The sequence below is a fragment of the Artibeus jamaicensis genome, unplaced genomic scaffold, assembly GCF_021234435.1.
Source record: "Artibeus jamaicensis isolate MK-2021 breed Jamaican fruit bat unplaced genomic scaffold, CSHL_Jam_final contig_391, whole genome shotgun sequence".
NCBI lineage: Eukaryota > Metazoa > Chordata > Mammalia > Chiroptera > Phyllostomidae > Artibeus > Artibeus jamaicensis.
Window position 1 is genome coordinate 28,218,970 of NW_026521814.1, and position 24,630 is coordinate 28,243,599.

General features: G+C 37.6%; 1 protein-coding gene across 3 annotated transcripts in view; it reads left to right on the plus strand.

Moving 5' to 3' along the window:
• The window catches only part of SLC39A10 (solute carrier family 39 member 10), a 92,511-nt gene that overhangs the window by 33,420 nt on the left and 34,461 nt on the right, over nt 1–24,630 (plus strand). The window contains exons 1-3 of one of the 3 annotated variants that reach the window (XM_037142010.2): nt 7,397–7,528; nt 21,440–22,467; nt 24,397–24,604. In XM_037142010.2, the coding sequence (XP_036997905.2) occupies nt 21,451–22,467; nt 24,397–24,604 (1,225 nt within the window). In that variant the 5' untranslated portion in view covers nt 7,397–7,528; nt 21,440–21,450. Of the gene's footprint in view, nt 1–7,396; nt 7,529–14,224; nt 14,313–21,439; nt 22,468–24,396; nt 24,605–24,630 lie in introns of those variants that run through there. The other 2 variants (XM_053665177.1, XM_053665178.1) reach the window with 2 other exon arrangements.

Genomic DNA, 24,630 nt, shown 5'->3' on the forward strand with positions numbered 1-24,630 from the left:
TAAGGCTAAAATCTTTTAACTCCTGAGTTCCCCTATTTTTATTAGTAAAAGTAAAATATGATTTGAGCTTTACTTAGAGACAATGCAAGAAAAATTTGGAAATCCCTACCAGCTAGTCTTTCTTTGACAATTTATTTATTGCTGTCCTTAATATTTAGAATTTTGCTGCATCATTGCTGTCAAAATTTTAATAAAGGTAAGCAATACTTGTTAAATAAACCCAGTATGTCTTGATTTTAAAAGTTGTATTTGATTGTTTTAAAAAATGTCAGTTGTGAAATTGGTCTCATTCATCATCTTGGAAGTCCTAAGAAAGATTTAAAATTTGCTCTCATGTGATGACATTTTAAAATTAATTAAAAAAAATGAGTTAATTTTAACCAGTTAAGCAAATGAATCTGTTGTTAATAATATTTACATGGTACGGGGGAAAGAAGGAGAAGGGTAAATACAAGAAACAGGTATTTCTTGTTTCTTGGACAAAGTCAATGGGGTGGGGGTTATTGAATGTGGGAGGTAAGAGGTGGGTAGTGAAGGGGAGAATAATGGGGGTGCAGAAATGGGGACAACTGTAATTGAATAACAATAAAAAAGTTAAAAAATATATTTACATGATAACTAATTCACACTACTGTCAGAAATCTAGATAACCATGTTGTCTCTCTTCTTAAAACTTCCTCTTCAGAAAGGACCTGGGGGTAAAAATATCACAGCAGTATAAATAAAAAAATGATAGTATCTTCTCTTAGGGTCCAAATCCCTGTAACTTCAAGGTCCAAAAATAAAGTTCCAAATGTGGGTTTCCAGGGATTTCTGAGCACAATATAGTAGGTTTGTGGCGAGAAACATCCCTGGCACTAATGAGGATGCTTTTTTAAAAAATTCAGTTGTTGATAGTTGTAAGAGGCAAATGTGTGGTCTGCCTCCTACCTAGCTTGGCTCTGAGGTCTGAGCTTCTTGCTTATTTTCATTCTTTTGAGTGAGTCTTCCTCTTTCCGCTGGGCTAGGTCTCATTTCTGTTTTAAAGGATTTGCCATGGTGAATTGGAGGCTTTAAGCTTCTCCATTATTGTCTTTCTTCCAATAGGAATGTGTAATGAAAAAGACCTTTTGATTATAATGGGATGGATGGAAATGAAGGAATCCCACTAATTTTAGTATCATCTAGGCAAATCACATAGAAAGAAGTTAGTTTTTCTACATGGGTGGGGAGCTGCTTGCATTATTGTGTTAATTGTTTCATTTCTCCAATCTATTTTTGTTTCTGCAGATAGCCTGAAACTCATTTTGTTCCTTAAAGCTACCAACTCAGAATTGTCTCACTTACAGGCTCTCACCAGGGTGGGATTAATTCATCTCTCCCTGCAGTTGTGTACCCACCTCAAAGAGGTGGTCTCTGTGGAAGGGAGTGGCTTTGTCATTTACATGAGTCCTGCTCTTTAGAAAGGACACCATTGCTTTGAACTTTCATACAAGCTCTCGAGGTCACTTTATCTTCATTTTAGGAAAGGCAAGTCTTTAGGTGAGACAGTGGAGCCATAATTCCTCAAAGGATCAGAAAAAGACTGCCCCACAGACCTCACTTCTCATCCTGACCATGGACCTGACATGTTACATGCCACTCAGTACTTTACTACACGCCTCACAGAGCAGAAGTGGGATGTGTATTTCACATTTCTGTGGCTTCAGAGCTTGAGCTCGGGCTGTAAATCTCCAGGCTGAAAATACATAGTCTCTAGAGTGAATAGGTAGTTAGTGTTGAGGTCTATGTTTAGAACATATTCCTCAGGTCTTCTTTCCCCAGTCTTTTAAGACTCATTTCTGGTAATTAGTGCCTCTGACCTCAGGGTTATATATCAATATAATTTAGTCTTTCTTGTTACTCCTGCCTCTAAGCATAACTTTGCCTGAACCAAACTTTTTGGTCATGTAAAAATCAGTTTATTTTTAAAAATATATTTTGTTGATTATACTATTATTGTCTCAATTTTTCCCCCTTTGTCCCCTCTGCCCACTACCCTTCTTCCCTCCAGCAATCTCCCCCGCCCCAGTTCATGTCCGTGGGTCTTGCATTCGTTCTTTGGCTTCTCCATTTTCTATACTGTTCTTAACAACCCCCTGTCTATTTTGTACCTACCAATTATGCTTCTTAATCTCTGCACCTTTTCTTCCATTCTCCCCATACCCACTCCCAGCTGATAACCCTTCAAATGATTTCCATATCTATGATTCTGTTCCTGTTCTGGTTGTTTGGTCAGTTGTTTTTTTTTTAATTCATTTGTTGATAGTTGTGAATTTGTTGGCATTTTAATGTTCATAATTTTAATCTTCTTTCTCTTAATCAAGTTCCTTTAACATTCCATGTAAAAAATGGCTTCGTGATGATGAACTCTTTTAGCTTTACCTTGTCTAAGAAGCACTTTATCTGCCCTTCCTTTCTAAATGGTAGCTTTGCTGGTTAGAGTAATCTAGAGTTGTAGGTCCTTGCCTTTCATGACTGCAGATACTTCTTGCCGGCCTCTCTTTCCTATAAGGTTCCTTTAGAGAAATCAGCTGATAGTTATGGGAACTACATTATAGTTAACTCCCTTGCTTTTCTCTTGCTGCTTTTAAGATTCTATCTTTAAACTTTGGCATTTTAATTATGATGTGTTTTGGTGTGGTCCTCTTTTGGGTCCAACTTGATGGGACTGTCTGTGCTTCTTGGACTTGTATGTCTGTTTCCTCTGCCAAATTAGGGAAATTTTCTTTCATTATTTTTTCAAATAAATTTTCAATTTCTTGCTCTTCCTTGGCTCCTTCTGGCATCACTATGATTGGATGTTCATACATTTAGAGATATCCTGAGGGACCTTATATTATCCTTGTTTTTTTATTCTTTTTTCTTATTGTTGTCATGGTTGGATGCTTATTTCTTTCTTATGTTCCAATCATTGATTTGAATCTCATTTTCCTCCCATCCACTAATAGTTTTCTTTATTTCACTTAGTGTAACCTTCATTTCTTCCTTTATGTTGTTGCCGTACTCAGTGAGTACTTTGAGCATCCTTATCACCCATGTTTTGAACTCCAGATCTTATAGGTTGATTATCTCCATTTCATTTAGTTCTTTTTTTGGAGGTTTGATCTGTTCTTTCATTTGGGCCGTATTTCTTTGTCTCCTCAATTTGGCAGCCTCCTTGTGTTTGTTTCTGTGTATTAGGTAGAGCTGCTTTGACTCCCTGTCTTAGTAGCATGGCCTATTGTAGAAAAGGCACCTATAGACTGTGTGGGGCAGAAACTCGAGTAATCACCAGGGAGGGGCAACTCACTTCACTGGTTTGTGGCTCTGTGTAAAGGGAAAGCATGGGGAGGGGACAGTGCAACTGCTGGGCCTCTGTAGGTTTGCCTGGCACTCACTGTGTTTCCAGTCACTTCACCCACTTACCCTGTGTGACTGGTGCCCTTCCAGCTGTTTTCTTGGTGGTGAATTCCAGAGTGGGTGGGTTTGCATACATTCTAAGTCCATGTGGGCCCACCACCCCAACCTCCACTGGTTCTTACAGCCAAAAGGTATGGGGATTTTTCTTCCCTGTGCTGGAACTATGCATGCATGGCTGTGTGGTCTGGCCTGGTCCTGAGATTGTTCACTCCAAAGATATCCCTCCCGATTTTTATCCACCATATGTGAATGTGGGATTGTCTGTTCCTCCACAGCCCCCACCACCTCTCTGTGCCACACTGTGTCTCTGCACCTCTCCACCTGTTTCTGCAACTGTCCCTCCTACCCATTCAGATAAATGTGGCTTCTTTAGATCCTTGGTTGTTGGACTTCCATACAGCTCAATTTTCTAATGGTTCTGGGTGTTATTTGTTTTGAGATCTATGTGTAATTCTTTCTGTGGTTGTATGAGGAGGTGAGGAGTGTATACCTATGTCCCATTTTGCCCAGAAGTCAAAATCAGTTTAAATTAAGCATGAAGTTAAGGAGGTTTCATTATATTTGGTTATTACTAAGCTTGATTTATGGAAAAAACAACTGACTAGGAAAGATACGATTTCTTAGAATCAGTCATGTTCTTTAAAAGTGAATGGAAGGTTCTTAACTGTTGTAAATGATAGCAATTTTCTCTCTACTGGAGGGGGGAAAAACAAGTTATGACATCGACTTTTTTTTTTTGTTACAACTAAAGATTGAGGTATACGGTGTGGTTCTATTTCCTTTACTTATTGTACTGGGTTCTTTTCTAATCTTGAGAGACCAAAAAAAGGCCATTGGATTTATTACATCATGCCTCAAAAATATAGATTAGTCATGCTTAAAATTTTACACATGTGAAATGAAATTGTGACTGAAGCAGTGTGAATAAGCAGAACAAATAAAAGATGACCTGTTTACACATAATTCAATACTCTCTTGCCCCCGGGAATTGCAGACCATCTCTACTGTTTCTCTAGTTCAGATGGGCATGTCTGACCTTTTCAGAATTTTTCTGGTTCTAACATATTAAAAACTCTGTACCCTGACACATCCTGTATATAAATCTGATAAAAATAAAACATATATTATGGTTGTATTTTTGCTGCACTCTCCGTGGTTTAATTCAGCAGGTGAGTTTGAGTTGAGCTTCAAGGTCGTCTTTTGAAACTTTTTCCCAATAGGAAAATTCATATACTTGTTTTCAGCTCAATCATTTACCCTACCTATTAATTCTGTTCTAAGCTCTTTCCTAATCAGCATGAATATGTTGGCCATCATATATGTATTTTTTGGTGAGTGTAACAAGTGGTAAGAGACATGGTCTCTTTTTAAGGAGCTTACGCTATAGTTTCATGTGGATGAAACTGGAAGTGTCAGTGTTTGTGCTGCCTGTCACTACCAGAACCAAGGAGCAGAAACAAGGACTGAATCTTTATGGGCACTTTATTCAGATGGCCAGTGATCTGAGAAGACAGAGGGTTATTTAACCTCAAAAACCATCTCAACATCTCACTTTAAGGAGATCTTTTCTAAGAATGAAGGGTGGGTAAGGGTTTTTGGAAAAAAGGTTGATTGGATAAGAGTTGCAAAGATATTCCTAGTACTGCTTTATGTGTTGAACAGCAATTCTTTATGTGTATCATAGGCTTTCCCCACCTAAATACAGCAGCTAGGATACCACCTCTATCACTTGCAGATTCCTTGGGTAACAAAGGTTTAATTGCTTGTGACCTCCTGGAGGCATGTAGTCATGCATTCCATCCAGTTCCTGGAATAACAGCTTTCCAAACACATTAGTCACTTAAGCCCATCCACTAAGGCAAAAATCTTTAACTCTTCAGTTCCCTTATCATAGGACTTATATTTAAAATGTATAGCAATTAGTAAAGCATAGGTTTTAGCTAGCCAGTAACCCTTTAGTTCCTGCAAGGAACTAAAAAGGCTATTGGATTTATTACATCATGCCTCAAGAGAAAGTGCTTATACCGGGGTGGGAATCATGAGGCAATTCAACTCGGAGCTGTAGCTGTTGACTAACTTGTATGGAACATTTCAATCTTTGATCAATCATTTCAGTGGTACCTGTACCAGCTGAAAAGTAGAGCTGTAAATACATAACTAAAAACCAGTGTGGGTGCCCTAAAAATGGGAGGAATGTGTTAATATCTCATTGCTATTTAAAGAAAGATATTGCGTATATTTGGAGAGTGATAATAATGTGTTCAATAAAATAATTATGAGCCTTACTATCAGGGTTATTTGGAAGCCTTTTATGCTCTAAGCCCAAAGATGCACTACATCTTTGATACTAGATTGAGATACAGTATGTGTACTATGTTGATTTTATGAAATCTACAGACTTTAGTTCTGATTTTATTAAGTTTAAGGCCCTTAGGATGAATTTAGACCAGTTCTTAATTTACCCAAGAATCTGAGGATCTCGGTCATTATTATGTCTCATCGTTAGTGACAATAGTAAGACTTCAAACTAGGACTTAGAGAAACTCTCTTTTCTCTATACCTCAGACCTTCTCCCCTTGCCTAATAGCAGCTGTGAAAACCAGCAGGGATAAGGCTTTTCCATACAAGAAAAAAGGGGGTATGAGAAGCTTAGTATCCTGGCAGTTAGTAGGCATTTATTAAACACTTAAGAGATGTTGTTGTAAATATCCAGAATAGTAAGAGTATGTAGCAATACTCACTGGGTTGGATGCCAAATTTCCTTTCTACCTGTTCTGTGATCTTAGATGTTACCTAACTTCGTGTGCCTCAGTTTCCTGGGGTAGGATAATAATACTCACCTCATTGTGTTATGAGAATGGAATATATTTATGTAAAACACTTAGGAAGTACCTGACACATAATGAAGCTTGTTATTAATTGATCATGGTTTTATGCACTCTGATGGACATCAATAAAGCACTCTTGAACTCCTTAAGTAGATTTTGGCTGGTTACAGAAAACAGACATCAGACAGAACACCAATAAGTGCCAGAAGATGTAGTAAGTGCCAGGAGGCAGAGTAAAGAAGGAAAGAGAAGGTGTCTAGAATCACCTTTTAGGAAAGTATGGGCTGTGAATTGCTTAAGAGGGGTGGAGACAATTCAGGCGGCAGGGATGGTGTGAGTAAAGGAATGAGAGCAGGAATGAACACAATGTAGTTAGGAGTCCATGGAATTGCTTGGCTGGATAGGGAGTTTTTGACCTTGGTTGGGTGTTTAAAAATAACTAATTAAGCTTTAGGTAGTGGTGGGAAAGCTTGGAAAGTTGTCAAAGCCCTCGAGAATTTCCCAAGATCGTGCATGACATGCTCTCAGGAGCCAACTTATTTTTTAGGTTTGTAAGGCCTGCAGGCAGAACGCTTGCAGGCGTTCTGAATCAATTGCGGGGTGAGGGAGAGCAATGCAAAAAACCTCACACTGAGCACTAAATAAATATTAGCTTCTTGCACTGAGACTTCAAGATCATTTCAACAAAGGAGAAGAGTTAAATTAAGGTAGATGTTTAACTCATGTACAGATAAACATCCTAATTTATCAATCTAAAACCTTTTAGTAAAGCCCTTGTGCTTGGAGCTTTCATTACTCATCACTCATCCACCTCCCCAGGCCTCTGTAACCAACATGCAAAGCCGGGAGAAAAGGCAAGTGGTAAAGGGCGCTCCACGCATGCGTTAGAAGCCGCCCCAACTCCTCCGCGGTATTCTTTCTTGCAACAAAACTAGCGCGGAGCCACTGAGCTCCGCATTTTGCGTAGACTCGCATTTCCTATTGCTCCGATGGTCCGAGCAGGACCCGAGAGTGGTGGTGGTCCCCCTACGTAAGCTGCGTTACCCGAAGTAAATGGCTGGGTGATGCGTGTACGCCCAGAGCGTAGCACCCACTAGGCGGACGGGGTGCGGCTGCGCAGGGACCTGAGTGGGCTCTGTACGCCATTAGCGTAGTGTGGCGTCTGACGTGCGGGCCCGCGCGCCGCAGTTAGCGCAGCCAGCTTTGGTGAATACACGATTTGGTGCAGCCGGGGTTTGGTACCGAGCGGAGAGGAGATGCACACGGCACTCGAGTGTGAGGTAACTATAAAACCCCGATTTGTTTACATTCCCTCCCCCAGAACCGGCCCCAAGCACAGCGGAGACTGCGAGTCCTGGGACGGCGCGGGTGGGAGTGGGGAGGGCGTAGAAAGGGAGACAAGATCCTGGGAGTCGTGGCTGGGGGACCCTCGGGGATCCGGGCGCTGGAGTTCCTGCAGCTGCTGCAATTGGCGGCGGTGTTGAGCCGAGCGAAGCGCGTGGGGCAGCGCGTGGGGAACCGCGGCTCCTCGAGTGCGCTCTGAGCTGCCCTAGGGTTGGCGACCAGGCAGCCTCTGCCCCGCGTGCGAGATCCCCTGCCTGACTTAGCCTCCTGTAGAGGCCGGGGAGCGGCGTGGAGAGCGAGGGAGTGACTGCTGGGCAAGCGGCGGTTGGGGGGCTGCGCTGCGGCGGCCTGGGGGCGGAGGGTGGGAGCCTCCAGTCAGGTCTTGGAGGGGCTGGTCGTGGGATGGCGTTGAATGCCCCCGATTCTTCCTCCCCCAGCCTCCCCTCCGGTCTATCGCGGGGTCGAGCCGGGGGCCCTGGGATGGAGCCTGGGCGCCGCAGTTCCGGCACCGGGTGGCTAACGGTTGGTGATACCTGTGCTCCGGGCGTGGGAGGCCTCGTGGGGGCTTGGTTTCCCCCCCCACCAACTGAAAAGCCGAGGCGGGGGACAGGGGAGTTCACATTTAGGCCTGCGGTGTCCCTGGTGCTGAGGGTTCGGTGGGGCTGGGTCGCCGGGGGAGGCCGGTGGGCAGGGAGGTGGTGCCGCTGCCCGGGCTTTGTTCTGAAAGCCCCTGGGCGGAGAGCGCAGTGGGGCCAGGCGGCCGAGAATGAAGGGGAGGCTTCCCGCCCGCCCACCCCGGGTCTGGGGACCTGCTCAACTCCCACTGTTCCTCCCCTGGGACCCCCGAGGGCCCCAGCTGAGAGGGGGGCCTTGGAGGGCGCGGCTGATGTGACGTTGACGGTCTTCCTGTGGCTTCAGTAAAGAACCGCTCACGTGGGAGCCTGCCCACATGGGCCGCCTTAGGAGCTGGACGCAAGGAAGAAATACCACCGCAGGATCCACAGCTCTCAGGGTCCTTCACTGCGGTCCCTGTTTTGAGTAATAAAAGCTGACATTAAAGGACATACTATATTAAGGCTCTTCCGTACTCTGGTTTTACTTTGGAACTGACTCATTCCTAATGGATCTGAACTAACATGTGACAGGTTTCAATTTCATTTGTGCGTGTGCATGTGGATTCTTATCTAAATTCTACATAAGAACAAGCAAGTGGTTGGAAAAGCTGGAGAATTTAGAATATAGTCCATTTTGGGAAGGCGATCGGAAAGCCTTAAGTCAGGCTTTGTGTACTGGTTTATATTACGACTTCCTCTTCTACAAATTTTGACTGTCTTATGTCATTTGTTCAAGACAACCGGTGGATATTTCTCACATAGAATTTTCGCTTCCTTTACTCTAAAATAAATAAACATATCCTTGGGCGAGGATTAAAAACATAAAGCCAATACAGTTCTTTTTTAGAGCATTGGATGTGAAGAGCTTCACAAGCCCTGAAGTTTAGGTACTACTCTAGGGAGTATTTTTGTTTTTGTTTTATTTTTAACTGATTTATGGATAATATAGGATAATAGGTATCATAGCAAGGGAAATTAGTTACTCGAATGCTCATTTGCTTTTAAAGTGTATTTACCTTAGTATTCTATTCCCTCCTCTCCTCATCTCCCTCTGATATTGGCCAGTACTAGCAAGATTTTTCAGCTTTGGAGTAAGAAGGTTGAAAACCTTGGCCCATTATTAACTCGTTTGGTTACTTTGAGTGAGTTACTTTATTTTAATCTTTTTAATCTGTGAACAGGAAGTACTAAAAAATTCCTATGTCATGAGTTTACTGTAATCAATAAATGACATAAGGAAACAGAGGGCTCCAGATACTTAATTCATTTTACATTTTTTAAATACATGAACATTTAAGTTCTTTAGTGGTTGAAGGAGTACTTTCTATTTTTTCCCCTAATACTTGATTACCCCCAGAACATAAGGTTTAGATTTTTCTTATTAGGTTTAATGGTCTCTACGGGGCCTTTGCAGTGATAGTTATCCTGTTATTCTCTTACTTACATGAAATAACCCAGAGGGTTTTTTCTGTCTCTCTTGTATATTCTAACTTATGATTATATACACACGTCTTGAGTTTTCCTTGCCAGACTAAACTCTGAGGGGGACTTGCTCCACAGTTTTTTGTCGCATAATGCTCATGGACACATTATTCAGTGATTTGAAAGCGTAGTTGTTAAGCTCTTTAATTAAGTTAAAAATGTTAATTGAATACAACACAATTTAGCAATAACCCAAAGAGATTTTTTGGATAAAAATGTCATCCCTTGTCTTTGTAGTTACCCACCTTAAGAATGGAAATACCATGGGTTTGCATTGTTTTATACCAAAAGGACATTATCACTAGTGCATTTTTAGACTGATAATCACTAGAGGCAAAACAAAGTACACAGTAGAAAGGGGAAGTGTAGGCAATTAAAAAAATTAGTTTTTTTTCCTTTATAACAAGTTTCATAACCCCATTAAATCATCTTTCATTAAATAGGAAAATTGTCATAAAAATACACTAACTTTAGTGTTTTGAAAGAACTGTTTCTTTTTAGGGAAAGGGGAAGGGAGTGAGAGAAACGTCCATGTGAAAAAGAAACACCAATCCGTCACCTCTCACATCCCCCAAAAGGGCCCAATGCCCGGGGCGGGGGTGCGGCCAGCCACCTAAGCCTGTGCTGGGCTCATCAGGAATCTGCAGTCTCCGCCTGCAGGATGATGCCAACCCATTGAGCCACACCAGTCAGGGCCTAACTTTAAGGTTTCCAAGTCAGAAGCGAGTCCCGCCTGTCCCAACAGCTTCATGCTGCCCCCTAGTGTTTCGTTCCCTTGAAGTTTTTCGGAGCTTAGTTTCACCTACATCTTTCCCTAAAAAAAAGGTCTATTTGAATTATTATTAGATTCCTTAGTGCTATACGTCTGGTCTTCTTAAGAGTTCCTCCAGCTGCTGGTTAGTGTTACTCATATGGATATGGTCATTTTGAATGGGTTCATTCTGATTGCTTTTAGCCCCCAATTTTCCAAATACTGGGTGAGTTTTGGATGGAAATAAAACAGTATAATGCCAAATTGCCTTGCAGAAGTATATGGGGGATTTCTTCCTATTTGTTGATTTTACAGAGAGAAATGTCGATTTGCTGTTCCACTTATTTATGCAGTATTTGGTTAATTCTCATATGTGCACTGACTGGGGATTGAACCATCAACCTTGATATATTAGGACTTTGCTCTGAACAACTGACCTCCCCTGCCAGGGCCTGTAGGGGAATTTTCAAAGCTAGAAGAGGGGTATATGTTAAAGGTGTATCTTTGAGGTTAGTTTTGTATATGCATAACAGCAATTTTATTAATTTAATCTGGGCTTTGTCTTGAAAAAAGAGTGGTATTGAAAAACTGCTTTCTGGATCCATTGAATCCCATGTAACTTTGTATTGCCTCAACTGTACTGAAATAAAATGGAAAATGCTAAAATTGCATTGCGAACTACTTTTAAGTTCAAGTTTATTTTGAGCTATGACTTTCATAGAATGATCTTTGAAAAATAGTCTCTGGGACCTTTAATAACCACAAGTCATTTATGTAGAGTCTCAAATTATGCCAGTTATCAATATTCCAAACTACTTTTTTTTCTTTTCATTATTTTCTATTCATAAGTTCTGTATGGGCCATACAATGACTTTTGGGTTTTTCCAAAATAAGCTAATATAATATCAGAAATTTATGATGATTAGAATATTTAAAAGTGTGTTCAGTAGGTATTAAGGCAGTTTACAGCTGAAATCATAAAAGTTTTCAGTAACAATAACATTCAAATTCCAGCCAATTAAGAGACTACACTGAATGTCCAGGTGCTAAAGCAGCACAGTTAGTTGATTGTTATATCACATCATAAATAATAGTGTTAAATACCGTAATATATTTCTGTTTTCTTATCAGAACATATGGGGGGTTGTTGCCAGATAAAAGGTATCAGGGATATTTTAATAGATTTTTCATACTAAAAGATGTTACTGGAATGGGGGTGGTGGTGGTATTACAGGAGTAAGCATAGGGATAAAATCTAAAATCTTACTCAGTGTTTAAATTGTATTCATTAAGAGTGGTAGATTTTTTAATTACTCATTATAGTTTAGATGTTTCACTGCTGAAAGAGAATGGGGTATCAGATAATACTTGTCCTTGTGCTAACATTTCTGACAACTGTGTTAGCCTCAATATGTGCCCTGCTTGTGGGGACCATCCATTTCATGCAGAAAAGAAGTTTTGGGGGATTGGGAAAGTGAATCACAATGCTTTAGGAAGTATCTTAATCCTATTAACAAGGTACGATAATGTACTTTCATAGGACCACAAGTATTGTTAGTAGAAGAATTACTATGAATTATGCATAAACGTTAACTTTTCATCCTCTAGTAATTATTTAAGATTTGTCAATCAGTGATCACTTTAGTTTTTAGATTTACTATCATTCATATAGGAAAAAGAAAATCAAAATAGCCTTCAGCTATGGTACCAAGGTAACAAAGATACACATCTCAGCCCTGACTAGTGTGGCTCCGTTGGTTGGGTGACCTCCCCCAAAGCAAGAGGTTGTCAGCTGATTCTGCTTGGGGCCCAAACTGGGTTGGAGTTTGGTCCCTGGTTAGAGCACATGCCAGAGGTAGCCAGTTGATGTTTCCCTCTCATATCAATGTTTCTGTTCCTCTTCTCCCTCCCTACCCCTCTCTAAAAATAAGTAAGTAAAATCTTTAAAACATGTGTATATCTACTGTTCTATTACTTCAATATATTTAAATAAAAAGAAACCATCTCAGATGTGCCCTCACACTGCTAAATTTTTCTAAACTTCTTTTGAATGAGTTTTAAGATTGTGGTTTCCCTTCCACTTGTCTACTGAATTGGTAGTTTTAAAAAAATGTGTAGGTTAAGCAAAGGATCAGCAAACTATGTCCCACAGGCCAAATCCACCTGCTTTTGTAGATTACATGTTAATGTTACACAGCCTTCTCACTTGTGTATGTATTGTATGTGGCTACTTTTGTGCCATAATGGCAAAATTAAGTAGTTGCCTTAAATATAATACTATCTTGCTTACAAAACCTAAAACATTAACTATCTGGTCCTTATAAGCCTGCCAACCCTTGGATCCAGTTCTTAATGCTCTGTCATTATTTGACATGTTGCTATTATGTAAAATAGTTCTGTCTTCCTAGAACCTATCTGTAAAATACTTTAGTAGGATACGTTCTTTCAAATATAAATTCATAGGTAATATGAGTTGTCACGTGTTCATCACCTATTAGTATAGAAGCCTTTCATCTCTTCACAGGTCCATTTTCTCTCTATAGGAAGTTCAACACCCTTTATAATGTATGCTTGGAGCTGGGATATGAAGCCCTTGGCCTTCAACTTTGAGCCTACCACCTAACACTGCCACACTGTTTCTACTATTGTAGCATCTCTCACAGTTTACTAATTTGAAAGGTGATTGTATCTTCCTGTACCTCCTTCAGAGCGGAATATATTTTATTCTTATTTTTATGCCTTCTCTGCCTCTGTCCTATTTCCCTTTCCTCCTCTTCCTCTCTGCCCACTCCCCTTATTAATGCATGATCACATGTTCAAGAGCCTGTGAACAAGTGTTTTGGTATAACTCTTACTTCATCTCTTCTGAAGAATCATTACTTCAGTTCATTGGTGAAGAAGCATACTTTGTTATACAGGAACATAGCCTCTTGATGAAGGGGGCTATGGAAAGATTGATTTTTTTATACACCTTATCAAGATACACAATATAAAACATGATTTATTACATTATAAAACAATGAAACCAATAAAACAGTAATAGTAGAAAAATACCTTATGTTTGTAATGTAGTATTTAATTATTACATAATTACATATAAAATCACATATAAATAAAAAGAATAATTAGATACTATATATTATATATGTTATAAAGCAATGAGATTGGTTTTTATTCCCGTAGATCTTTATTAGTGCAGAATTTCAACTGACTTCATAACTTTTTGATTTTTTTAAGATTTAAACAATTTATTAAGAGAGAGAAGAAGGGAGGGAGAAAGAGAAGGGAGAGAAACATTCATGTGCAAGAGAAGCCCTGATCTGTTGCCTCTCGCACCTCCCGAACTGGGACCTGGCCCACAACGCATGCCGGCAAGCCACTGAGCCATACCAGCCAAGGCTAGAACATACTTGTTAAAAATTAAATTTGTTGGGGTGACATTGTAAAATTATATAGGTTTCAAGTGTACTGTTCTATGATACATGAACTGTATGCCCACCACCCAAAGTCAAATTCTCCATTTTACTGTAGACTTGACCCCCTTTACTCTTTACTACCCCCTTCTCTCTATTTATTTCCATACTGTTGTCTGTGTCTTGACTGTTTGTTTTTCTTATTTGTTCATTTGTCGCTTTCAGTTTTATATCCCGCATGAGTGAAATCATATGGTTCTTGAGGTTTTCTTGTTTTGCTTACTGTGATATTCTCAAGAGCCATCATGTTGTCACAAGTGGCAGTATTTCACTTCTCCTTCTGGCTGAGGAGTGTCCCACGTTTTATACCTACCACGTCGTTACCCAGTCCTCTATTGAAGGACACTTTGGTTGTCTCCATGTCTTGGCCCCTGTGAATACTGCTGCAATGAACATAGGGGTGCGTATATTTGTGCGAATAAATGTTTTCAGATTTGGGGGTTAGATGCCCAGGAAAGGGATGACTGGGACGTATGGCAACGCTAAATTATCTGGGGAAGCTTCATAATGTCTTCTGTAGTGGCTGTACCAGTTTACTTTCCCACCAGCAGCGAGTGGTGTGGAACATACTTTTTAAGATTTTTATTTTATTGAGTATATTATAGTTTTTTTCAAATAAAGTGAATAATTTCATGTGCAATATATAACCAGTGTTAATAAAAAGTTTATTTTCAAGAAAATAATCGTACCATTTTTTAATGGTAACAGAAGAAGAAAATCAGAAAGGTATGCTAAAATCAAATCACTGAAAGAGCTTTTAAGAAAACCGTTCTTTAGATTCACTGTAAATGACATATGATGTCGTACCTAATACAATTTATAGCTTATAAAACAGATGTTAGAGCTTTTTCCTAGGAATATTTTTGCTTAAACACAAGTACTTGAAAGTTTTATTGAGGCTAAAATATAAACTTTCTTAACAGGTAAGTTTGTAAGAGTATTTGTTAGTTCAGTGGGTATTTTTATTTCCCCTGAAAAAAGTCATGGCCCTTAGGGGGATCCTAGTTCTTTGCAAGTCATGTTCATTTTAATTATAGTTTTTTAAAAAAAGAAAATAGGTATTAGATATGGGGAGAAGAAACTTCTTAATTTTAAAAATCATAGAATAAATTACAGAAACAATTTCATAGGGCATATAATGAAAACATCTGTGAAAGGGAAAACCACTGTAATTAAAATTAAAAGACACTGGCCAGATAATATGACCAAGTCAGTTGTGTCAAAGCACATAGATGTTGATAAAAATACTGAGACACCAGGAATGATTTTCAAAGTACAGATGAATACAAGGAAAGATCTTATTCCAAAACTAATACACCAAGTATTATTGAGAATGCTATGAACATATTTCTGGTGGCAGTATAACAAAACTTAATTTCTCTAGAAACCAATTCAGAAGTAATAATAAAATCTTCAAATTAAAAATTTTTGTAGTCTTTTTCCACATCTTAGAATTATCCAAGTAACCAAAATAATAGCACAAATTGAAATAAAAATGATTGCACATTGTGATTAAAACTCCAGAAAAGTTTGTGAGAATCTTGAAACTGTGAGTAATGTGTTTTTTTCCCATGTGACATAACGTGATTTTGTTTAACCAAAACTTTTTTAAGATTTATAATTGCTAGCTTTTATTTTTAGTTCTTTTTCCAAAGTAATATAGTTTAAACTGAATATAGTTTAAAGGATTAAACTATATTCCAAACTGAATATAGTTTAAAGAATTAAATAGTTCTGTGAAATTTTTAGGGAAAAGGAAAAATAATCAGTCCCCTTTCTTCTAGATTCTTCTGCCTAGAACGATGAGCAACTCCTTAAGATGATTAGTTTGCTCTCCACTGCTGTGTCTCCAACATGTTCCTTACTCTTCACTCATTTTCAGTTTCAGCCATTATCTGGCTAATGAAAGATGAGGGTTTAGCATTCTTTCCATCTGTCCTCAACCTTCCCACTTCCTCAACCCCAGGTTCTCAGCACAATAATATTGCAGTTTTGGTTTAGAAGAGTAGTTAGGATTACATTTTTATGACTAAAAATGCTATTTACAACTTAGCCATTGTAATAAATTGTTTCCTTTTATGCACTACTTTTTTTCTGGCATTAATAACTTAAAATATTTTCCTTTTTATTTTTCTATGTGCCTATATATCACAAAACCTACCCCAGGTCTGGGTATATGAATGTAACTTTATGAGAAAAAGGAATGTACCCTAAGAACAGGAACGCTCTGTATTTGCAGAAGAATTTATGTAATTTCCTTACACAGGGTGCGGCAAAAGTAGGTTTACGGTTGTATGAGAAACGCAGTTTATCCTTGCATTATTACTTATCAATTATTATATTATTTTCCATACAGACAACTGTAAACCTATTTTTGACCCCCATTGTATATTGGACACTGTTAAACTTGTTAATAAAGAGGGATTGATAATGAGATCAGTAGTTTGCTAGTAAATGTAAAGTAGCTTTGACATTTCAGTTACACTTTTGTAAGATTCTGGTAAATAGCAGAACTGATTTCACTTTGTTCACCAGTTAAGAGGGCCTCGATGGTTTAAAGTAAGTATAAGGATGGTTAAAATTAATCAGACGGAAAACTTCCCTGGCGGGGAAGAAGTAGTGTGTGCTGTCAGCATCAAAATATGTTATAAAAGATTGCCCTGAATATTCTGTGATTTTTTAACCTCTTGGAATGGAATGGTAATTGTACCTGGCAATACTTACGGATGGCAGGCTGGTGCAGGATCAGAGATGTGTGACAGTGACAAGATGCTGAAAAAGGAACACAAAGGGAAGAGTGCAGGTGGGTGGGTTTGAGGCAGTGGCAGTAACTATTAGAATGACTGGTGGTGATTTTGAAAGAACACAGCTCTGTGGGTTGGGGTTAAATGCTCCAGCTTTGGATTTGGTTGTGCGGTGATAGAATGGATGAAGCAGCAGCAGGTTTCTTGAGGCCAAGGGAACAAATCTGAGGCTGCAAGAGGGCTTGGATTTTTGATCATGTAATTGTTCTGGAACCACCCATTTCTCCTCACTGCTTTTTATATGGGAATTTTCTGTTTGTTTAGTTGGTCACTATATGTTATTTTTAACCAAAGCATCCTGTTACCAGATAGTTAATATTTTTTTAAAAAATTCAAAAAATACAGTAAAGATTCTTGAGTTTGCATTTTCCCTATGCCTACGTACAAGAGTTTCTCTAGAGGAGATAGACTGAAGTGGGATTTGGGGCTATAGAGTGCATTAATATTCAGCTTCCATAGATGTCAAATTGCTTCCCAGAATGGTTGTACCAATATGTACTCCCACCAGTGGTGTAAGATAGCTTCTATTGCTCTTCATTACATCTTTGCTTAACACCTGGTATTGACAGATACTAATGTTTACCTATTAATCCCTTGGTGCATAATGTAATTATTAGTAATCATGTCGCTTCTCAAACAGCTGTCTTGTTTATTATATCCTTTGTATAGCTGTCTGTGCAATATTGGAGTTCATGTGTGTGTGTGTGTGTGTTCATTCCATATATCCCAGATAATGTTTATGTGCCTATATATACACACATTGCAAATATTTGCTAGGGTAAGGATCATCATATGTTTTGTTTATAGTGTTCTTTATTATAAAGTAATACTTAAAGAATTTAGCATAATTAATCAAACATTTTCTTTAAGTTTGTGCTTTCTGTGTCTTATCTAAAAAATCTCGACCCAAAAATTGTGACATTTTCCTGTATTCCAAAATTTGTTAAGCATCTTGCTTTTCATATTTAGATTTTGAATCTTCTTGGAATTGACTTGTGCATGGTGTTAGGAACAACCATTTTTATATATTCAATATTATTATTTTTTTCTTTCTGAATCATATTCTGTTCCTCTGGTCTGTTTGTCCCTCCCTGTGCCAGTTCCATGTTTGGTTTTTTAAAGATTTTATTTATTTTTAGAGCGAGGGAAGGGAGGGAGAGAGAGAGGGAGAGTAACACTGATGTGTGAGAGAAACATCGACTGGTTGCCTCTTGCACACCCCCAACTGGGGACTTGGTCCACAACCCAGGCATGTGCCCTGACTGGGAATCAAACCAGTGACCCTTCGGTTCACAGGCTGAGGCTTAATCCACTAAGCCACACCAGCGAGGGCCTGTGGTATTTTAATTCATGTAACTCTCTAAAAAAGTCTTTATTACCTTGTTAACCTTCTGAATTATCCTGGTTGTCCTTGGATTTTTGCTCGTCTATGTTAAATTCTGGATAAGCTTGTTCAATTTTCACGGAAAACAAACAAGTACCAGGATTTGAGTGACACTAAATTAAATTTGTGTGCATACTTGGGAAGATTTCATATAGCGTCTACTATTCACCCTATTTATGTAGGTGTTAATTTCAATTTTTGCAGTTCTTTTTTACTGTCCTTCAGTAGTGTCTTTAAAAAAACAAGACATCAATTGGTCATTCCACTTATTTAGGCATTCATTGGTTGATTCTTATAGGTGCCCTGACTAGGGATTGGCATGTTAGGATCATGCTGTAACCAACTGAGCTACCAAGCCAGAGTTTAATAATGCGTTTTAATTTCTCCTTTTAATGGCCTTACTCTTTCTTTGTAGAAGACTTACAATAATTTTGTTTATAATTATATTTCTAGTGTTTTACTAGAGGAAATTAGATTTCTAAAATCTTTTCATTTCAGTACATTATGTGTACAGAAAAGTAGAGTGTAAGTGCAGTGAATTATTACAAAGCAATATCATTACTCAAGGCAAGAAAGAGAGCACTACCATACTTTTTATTCACAGTCATTGCCCCTTACCTTTCTTTTAAAAAATAAATATTATCTTGGTTTAGCTTAACCAAACTTTGACTTTATGTAAATAGAATTATACAGTATGGTTTCTTTAGTGTTTGTCATTTTTTGCTTCATCTAGTATTTGTAAAATTCATCTGTTAATGCATGAAGCTATAACTATTTTCATTTCTGTATAATATTTCATTGTACGATTATTGTTTTATTTATTCGTTCTACTATTGGTGAACATTTGGTCTTTTTTCTGTTTTTGAGCTATAATGAATAACGATCATGTGAACTTTCGTGCTCACGTCTGTGGTGCCCCTGTGCCATTTCTGTTGATCATGTACCCACGAGTAGAATTGCTGTGTGAGTGGGTTTGCTTATGTTCACCTGCTGTCGGATCCTGCCGAACAGTTTTCCAAAAGATACCAACCTACCATCCCATCAGCAGTGTAGGCAGGTTCCCGTAGGCTCCATATTCTTGCTAACATCTTTATATTCTCCTCATCCTTGTCGGTATACAGTGGTATCTAATTGTGATTTTATGTTACATTTCTCTGATGACTACCAAGGTTGAGAATCTTCATTTGCTTCTGAGTAATTTAGCTGTCTTATGAAGTACATGTTCACACTTCTGGTCCATTTCCCCACCAAGTTTTGTCTCTCAACCTTCAGCTGATGTGTGGAAATTCCTTACGTGTGCTTGCCTGGTAACACTGGTAATCTCCTAAATTGCGACTTACCATTTTAGTCTCTTAATGAAACCTTGATGGACAGAAATTTCTTACTTTTAATGTGATATAGTTTATAATGCTTTTTATGTCCCTGTCTTGAAGGTCTTGAAGTTAGTCTCCCAAATAAATTTGCACTTTACAGTACAGTAGCCACTGGTAGCCCCATGTGGATATTGAGCACTTGAAATATGGCTAGTCTAAGTTAAGATGTTCTGTCTCTGTAATATACATAATTTCAAAGACTTATTAAAAAGGAATCTAAAAATCTCAGTGAGAATTTTATGTTGATTACATATTAAAACAATATTTTAGATATAGTGGGTTAAGTAAAATAGAACATAAACACCGGAAACCTGTATAATTTTGTTAATCAGTATCACCCCAATAAGTTCAAAAAAAGGAAAAAATGTATAAATAAAAAAATAGAGCATGAAAATTGCTTTCACCAATTTATTATAGGAAACTTTAAAATTACATAATTGACCCAATTATATTTCTGTGTCTAGAAGCATGTGGCCAAGAGAACAGTCTGAGATGTGGGGCTTGTCTTGTGTCCACACTGTCCATTATGATAGCAGTGATCCAATGTGGCTGTTGAGTATTTACAATGTAGCTTAGGGTGACTAGGAAGGTGAATTTTTAATTTAATTGTAGTTAGTTTAAATTTAAGTAACCACATGTGGCTTGTGGTTACCATATTGGACTACACAGTTCTGAGCATTTTATTGCTTCAACATTTTTTGGTTTAGGTTTAAATCCATCCGTAATTGATTTTTATAATATGAGGATAGTGATTGTTTTATTTATTTTTTCTTCTATATGGAAATTTAGTTGACCAACCACCAAGGAAAAGAGAAATCTTATTTTCACATGCTCTATTTTGTTTCTTTGGTATGTTTGTTTGTTCTTAAACTAAATATCATACTCTTTAGTAACTGGTAGAGTAAGTGCCCTGATCTCATTTTTTAAAAGTGCCTTGGCCACTCTTGGCCCTTCCTGTTTCCACCTAAATATAAAAAACACCTCAAATTCTCACAAAATTACTTCTGAGAGTTTGAAATTTTTTTTAATTTATTGATTCTTTAGAAAGAGTGAAAGAGAAAGAGAGAGAGAAACAACAATTTGTTGCTCCACTTATTTATGCATTCAGTGGTTGCTTCTTGTATGTGCCCTGACTGGAGGTCAAACCTGCAACCTTGGCATATGGGGACAACATTCTAACCAACTGACTTACTTGGCCAGGACACTGCTGGGATTTTTATCAAGATTACATTAGATCAGTTTCATATTCAATCATAAACATGATGTAGTCATCCATTTATATAGGTCTTTAATTTCTCTCAATAATATCTCATTCTCTTTTTTTATGTAAAGGTCTTCTAAATCTTTTTGTTATATTTACTCCTAGCTATTGGCTATTATAAATTATACTGTTTTCTAATTTTATTTTCTAATTATTGCTGGTATATAGAAACAGTTGATTTTAGGCTATAATGTCCTTATATCCAGCAGCTTGACTAAATTAACTTATTAATTCATAGAGATTCTTTTGGATTTTCTATGTACCCAATCCTGCTGTTTGTGAATAATGACAATTTAATTTCCTTTTGATTCTTACACATTTTATCCCTTTATTTCATCTTGCCTTATTGCACTGACCACGGCCTCAAGAGCAGGAGCAGCAGACTTTGTGAAGGACCAGATAGGAAGGAAGCCAGCAAATATCCTGTATAAATATATACACTCTCAAGTGTTGTGCTAAGAGTGAGTCAGAGTAGTTTGGTGCATGAGTCTTGAACAGTTTGTGTTAATTCAAAGGACTGTATGCTGTTTTGATAAAAGGGGCCATTTCTACACGGAATTAGAAGAGGAAAGAACGATTAATGGCCATGAAAGAAATGGGGTAAAACATTTGCCCAGTGGATTGGCAACTGCTGGAAAGTTTATGATTATTTTGAATGTGACTAAGTATAAACTAATATTTGCCTTTCTTTTTAAATCCCTTTAGGAAAAGTAGAAATGAAGGTACATATGCACACAAAATTTTGCCTCATTTGTTTGCTGACATTTATTTTTCATCATTGCAACCACTGCCATGGAGACCATGAGCATGGTCCCGAAGAGCATCACAGACACCATCATGGAATGACGGAGTCGGAGTCAAGCAAATTTTCAGTGCAGGATGCTGAAAATGAAAAAAAATACTATATTGAGAAACTTTTTGACCGTTATGGTGAAAATGGAAGATTATCCTTTTTTGGTCTGGAGAAACTTTTAACAAACTTGGGCCTTGGAGAGATTAAAGTAGTTGAGATTAATCATGAGGATCTTGGCCACGATCATGTTTCTCACTTAGATATTTTGGCAGTTCAAGAGGGAAAGCATTTTCACTCACATAACCATCAGCATTCCCATAAGCATTTAAATTCAGAAAACCAAACTGTGACCAGTGTATCAACAAAAAGATACCATAAATGTGATCCAGAGAAAGAGACCATTGAAGTATCTGTCAAATCTGATGATAAACATATACATGATCGTAATCATCGCTTATGTCATCACCATTGTTTGCGTCATCACAACCTTGATTATAACACTACTCAGCATTTTCCTAATGATTCCATTACTCACAGTGAGCATGGGGAGCCTAGCCATGAACCTTCGACAGAGACCAATAAAACACAGGAGCAATCGGAAAGTAAGCTACCAAAAGGAAAGAGGAAGAGGAAAGGGAAGAAGAGTCATGAAAATTCAGAGGTTATTACACCAGGTTTTCCTCCTAACCATGATCAGGGTGAACAATATGAACATAATCGGGTTCATAAACCGGATCGTGTACACAACCCAGGTCATTCTCATGTACATCTTCCAGAACATACTGGTCATGATCCTGGTCATGGACACCAAGATCCTGATCCTGATAATGAAGGTGAACTTCGACATACTAGAAAGCGAGAAGCACCACATGTTAAAAAAAGTGCAATTTATTCAGCAGCAAGTCATAAAGATCATAATGAAGATGACCGTCAACATGAGGTCAGTATAAAAAGGTTGTTGCTCCATAATTCTCAGATAATTGGGGAGCATTTTAGGTAAAAAGAAAAGCAACAGTGGAATAGTTAATCATGTTTAGACTTATTTCTGGGTAAAGTAAAATAAATAACATCAAAGAATTAAAATCAGGTTAAAGATCTTTATCTGGATTTTCACTTGCATTCTTTGTTCTCAAATTTGGGTTCTTAAAATCTGAATGTTTGCAGGTTATTAGAAATTACACTCTTGTATTTATTCTTTATTTTACTGTCTTGCTTATGATTCTTTTAGACTTCCAAGTTAGTTTTCATGTTGTTACTATTAGCTGGTTTCCAGATACTCTAGTCAGTTTTTTCTCTGGGGAAGTGACAGTTTCTTATTCAAAACTATTAAGTTGTTGAATTAATTGTGAATTGGTTCCCACTCATTAATATAGCTCTGTATCAGGTATTTTGTAAATATGGTAGGTTTTTTTTTTCTATATCACTTTATGATATGGCCTACTTGCTTATAATATAGTTTTTTTTCATGCCTTTGACAGATTTAGGCTGAATATAAAAAGATGTAATAGGAAGCTAAAAGTAATGGGGTGATCGTGGTTTTCTTCTGAATTTTCATGATTTTTTTAGTATTTTCACATTTGATTGGTTCCTTCTTAGTTTTTTTTGAACTAGTCATCTTAAACACTTTGTTTCATTAAAGATATATTAACACCTTTATTCTAATTTTTATCACTCAAGTTTTAAAAAATTAATTGAATTTGTTGTTCATATGTATGAAAGCACCATCGAATGTGGAATACGACTTCACCCTTTATTGTTTATGTCTCTATTATTGAAGTATGTTTTGCATCTAAGTAAATATCTTGGTGTTTTTTCCCTAGAGAAATCATCAGGTACTTGGTTTTTAGCAGTATAAATACTGATTTTAATATAACTCATTTTTAAATTTTAGTATACTTTTAAAGGTATATGTTCATTTATTACTATGGATGATATTCTAGAATCTTTTGTTGATAATAACTGGACAATATCATTAATGTTTATTCTTTGTGTCAAAGTTTTGGTGTCTGAATCGTCAGACCTGATGCATATTGGGAATTTTCTCAGGGTTTATGGAAATACTGTACGCATTGGATAAGGTACTATAGTATCTTATGTTAAAACCTGAGAAGAGTCATTTTTGTTTGTTTGTTTGTTTATAGGTATGTTCTGACTTATTTTTTTGTACATAGATAAAGTCATATAATGAGATAGCAAGTCAATGAACAAGCATGCTACCTCAGTGGGTACATATAAAAAAAAGAGGCAGTACCATCTTTTTTGCCATGATTTAAAATATTTGTTTGCTATATGATGGACTCAAACTGGATTACTCTGTTGCCTGCTTTGTTTTGTTTTGCACTTTAAAAAGAACCAGTGGATGAAGCTGCCTTTTTTTTTTCGTCTTCCAGTTTTAGCACTGAGTTAGAATTCTTCAATATAATACTCTTTCGGTGCGCCTTGCGCAGTGAAAAAGCCTATATTATAGATTAATATAAAGTTATTAAAGTACTTTAAGTTTATTTAGCATTCTTTTACAAGGCTGAATCTTGAGTGATAAGTACACTTTGACTAGAGAAGTGATTTTGTTCCTCACTCTTTAAGCATCTCGGGAATATAGTTGTTTGTGAATCTCTCTTATCGATGATGAAAGATCATTATCTTTCATGTGTTAGAGTGGAAAAATGGTACAAGTCCATAAAAAGTCTTGGGTAACAAGTTGAATGTATCTCCATCATAAATTTTTATCCAAAAGCTTTACTTCTAGTAGATGTCTATATATGACAGATTATTTCCAAATACTAATAGAATATTTTTCTTATAATGTACTTTTTCTGCTTAATCCTCTTACAGAACTCTTACTTAATTTGTTTTATCAATTTCCTTGCAGTGCTTGAATGTCACTCAATTGTTGAAACACTATGGTCACGGTCCCAATTCGCCGATCTCAGCCGATCTGTTTACATATCTTTGCCCCGCATTGTTGTACCAGATTGACAGGAGACTTTGTATTGAGCATTTTGATAAACTTTTAGTTGAAGATTTAAGTAAGGATAAAAATGCAGTTCCTGAAGATAAGGCAAATATAGGGGCATCAGGTAAGAAAGATTTAAGGTTTTTTGTC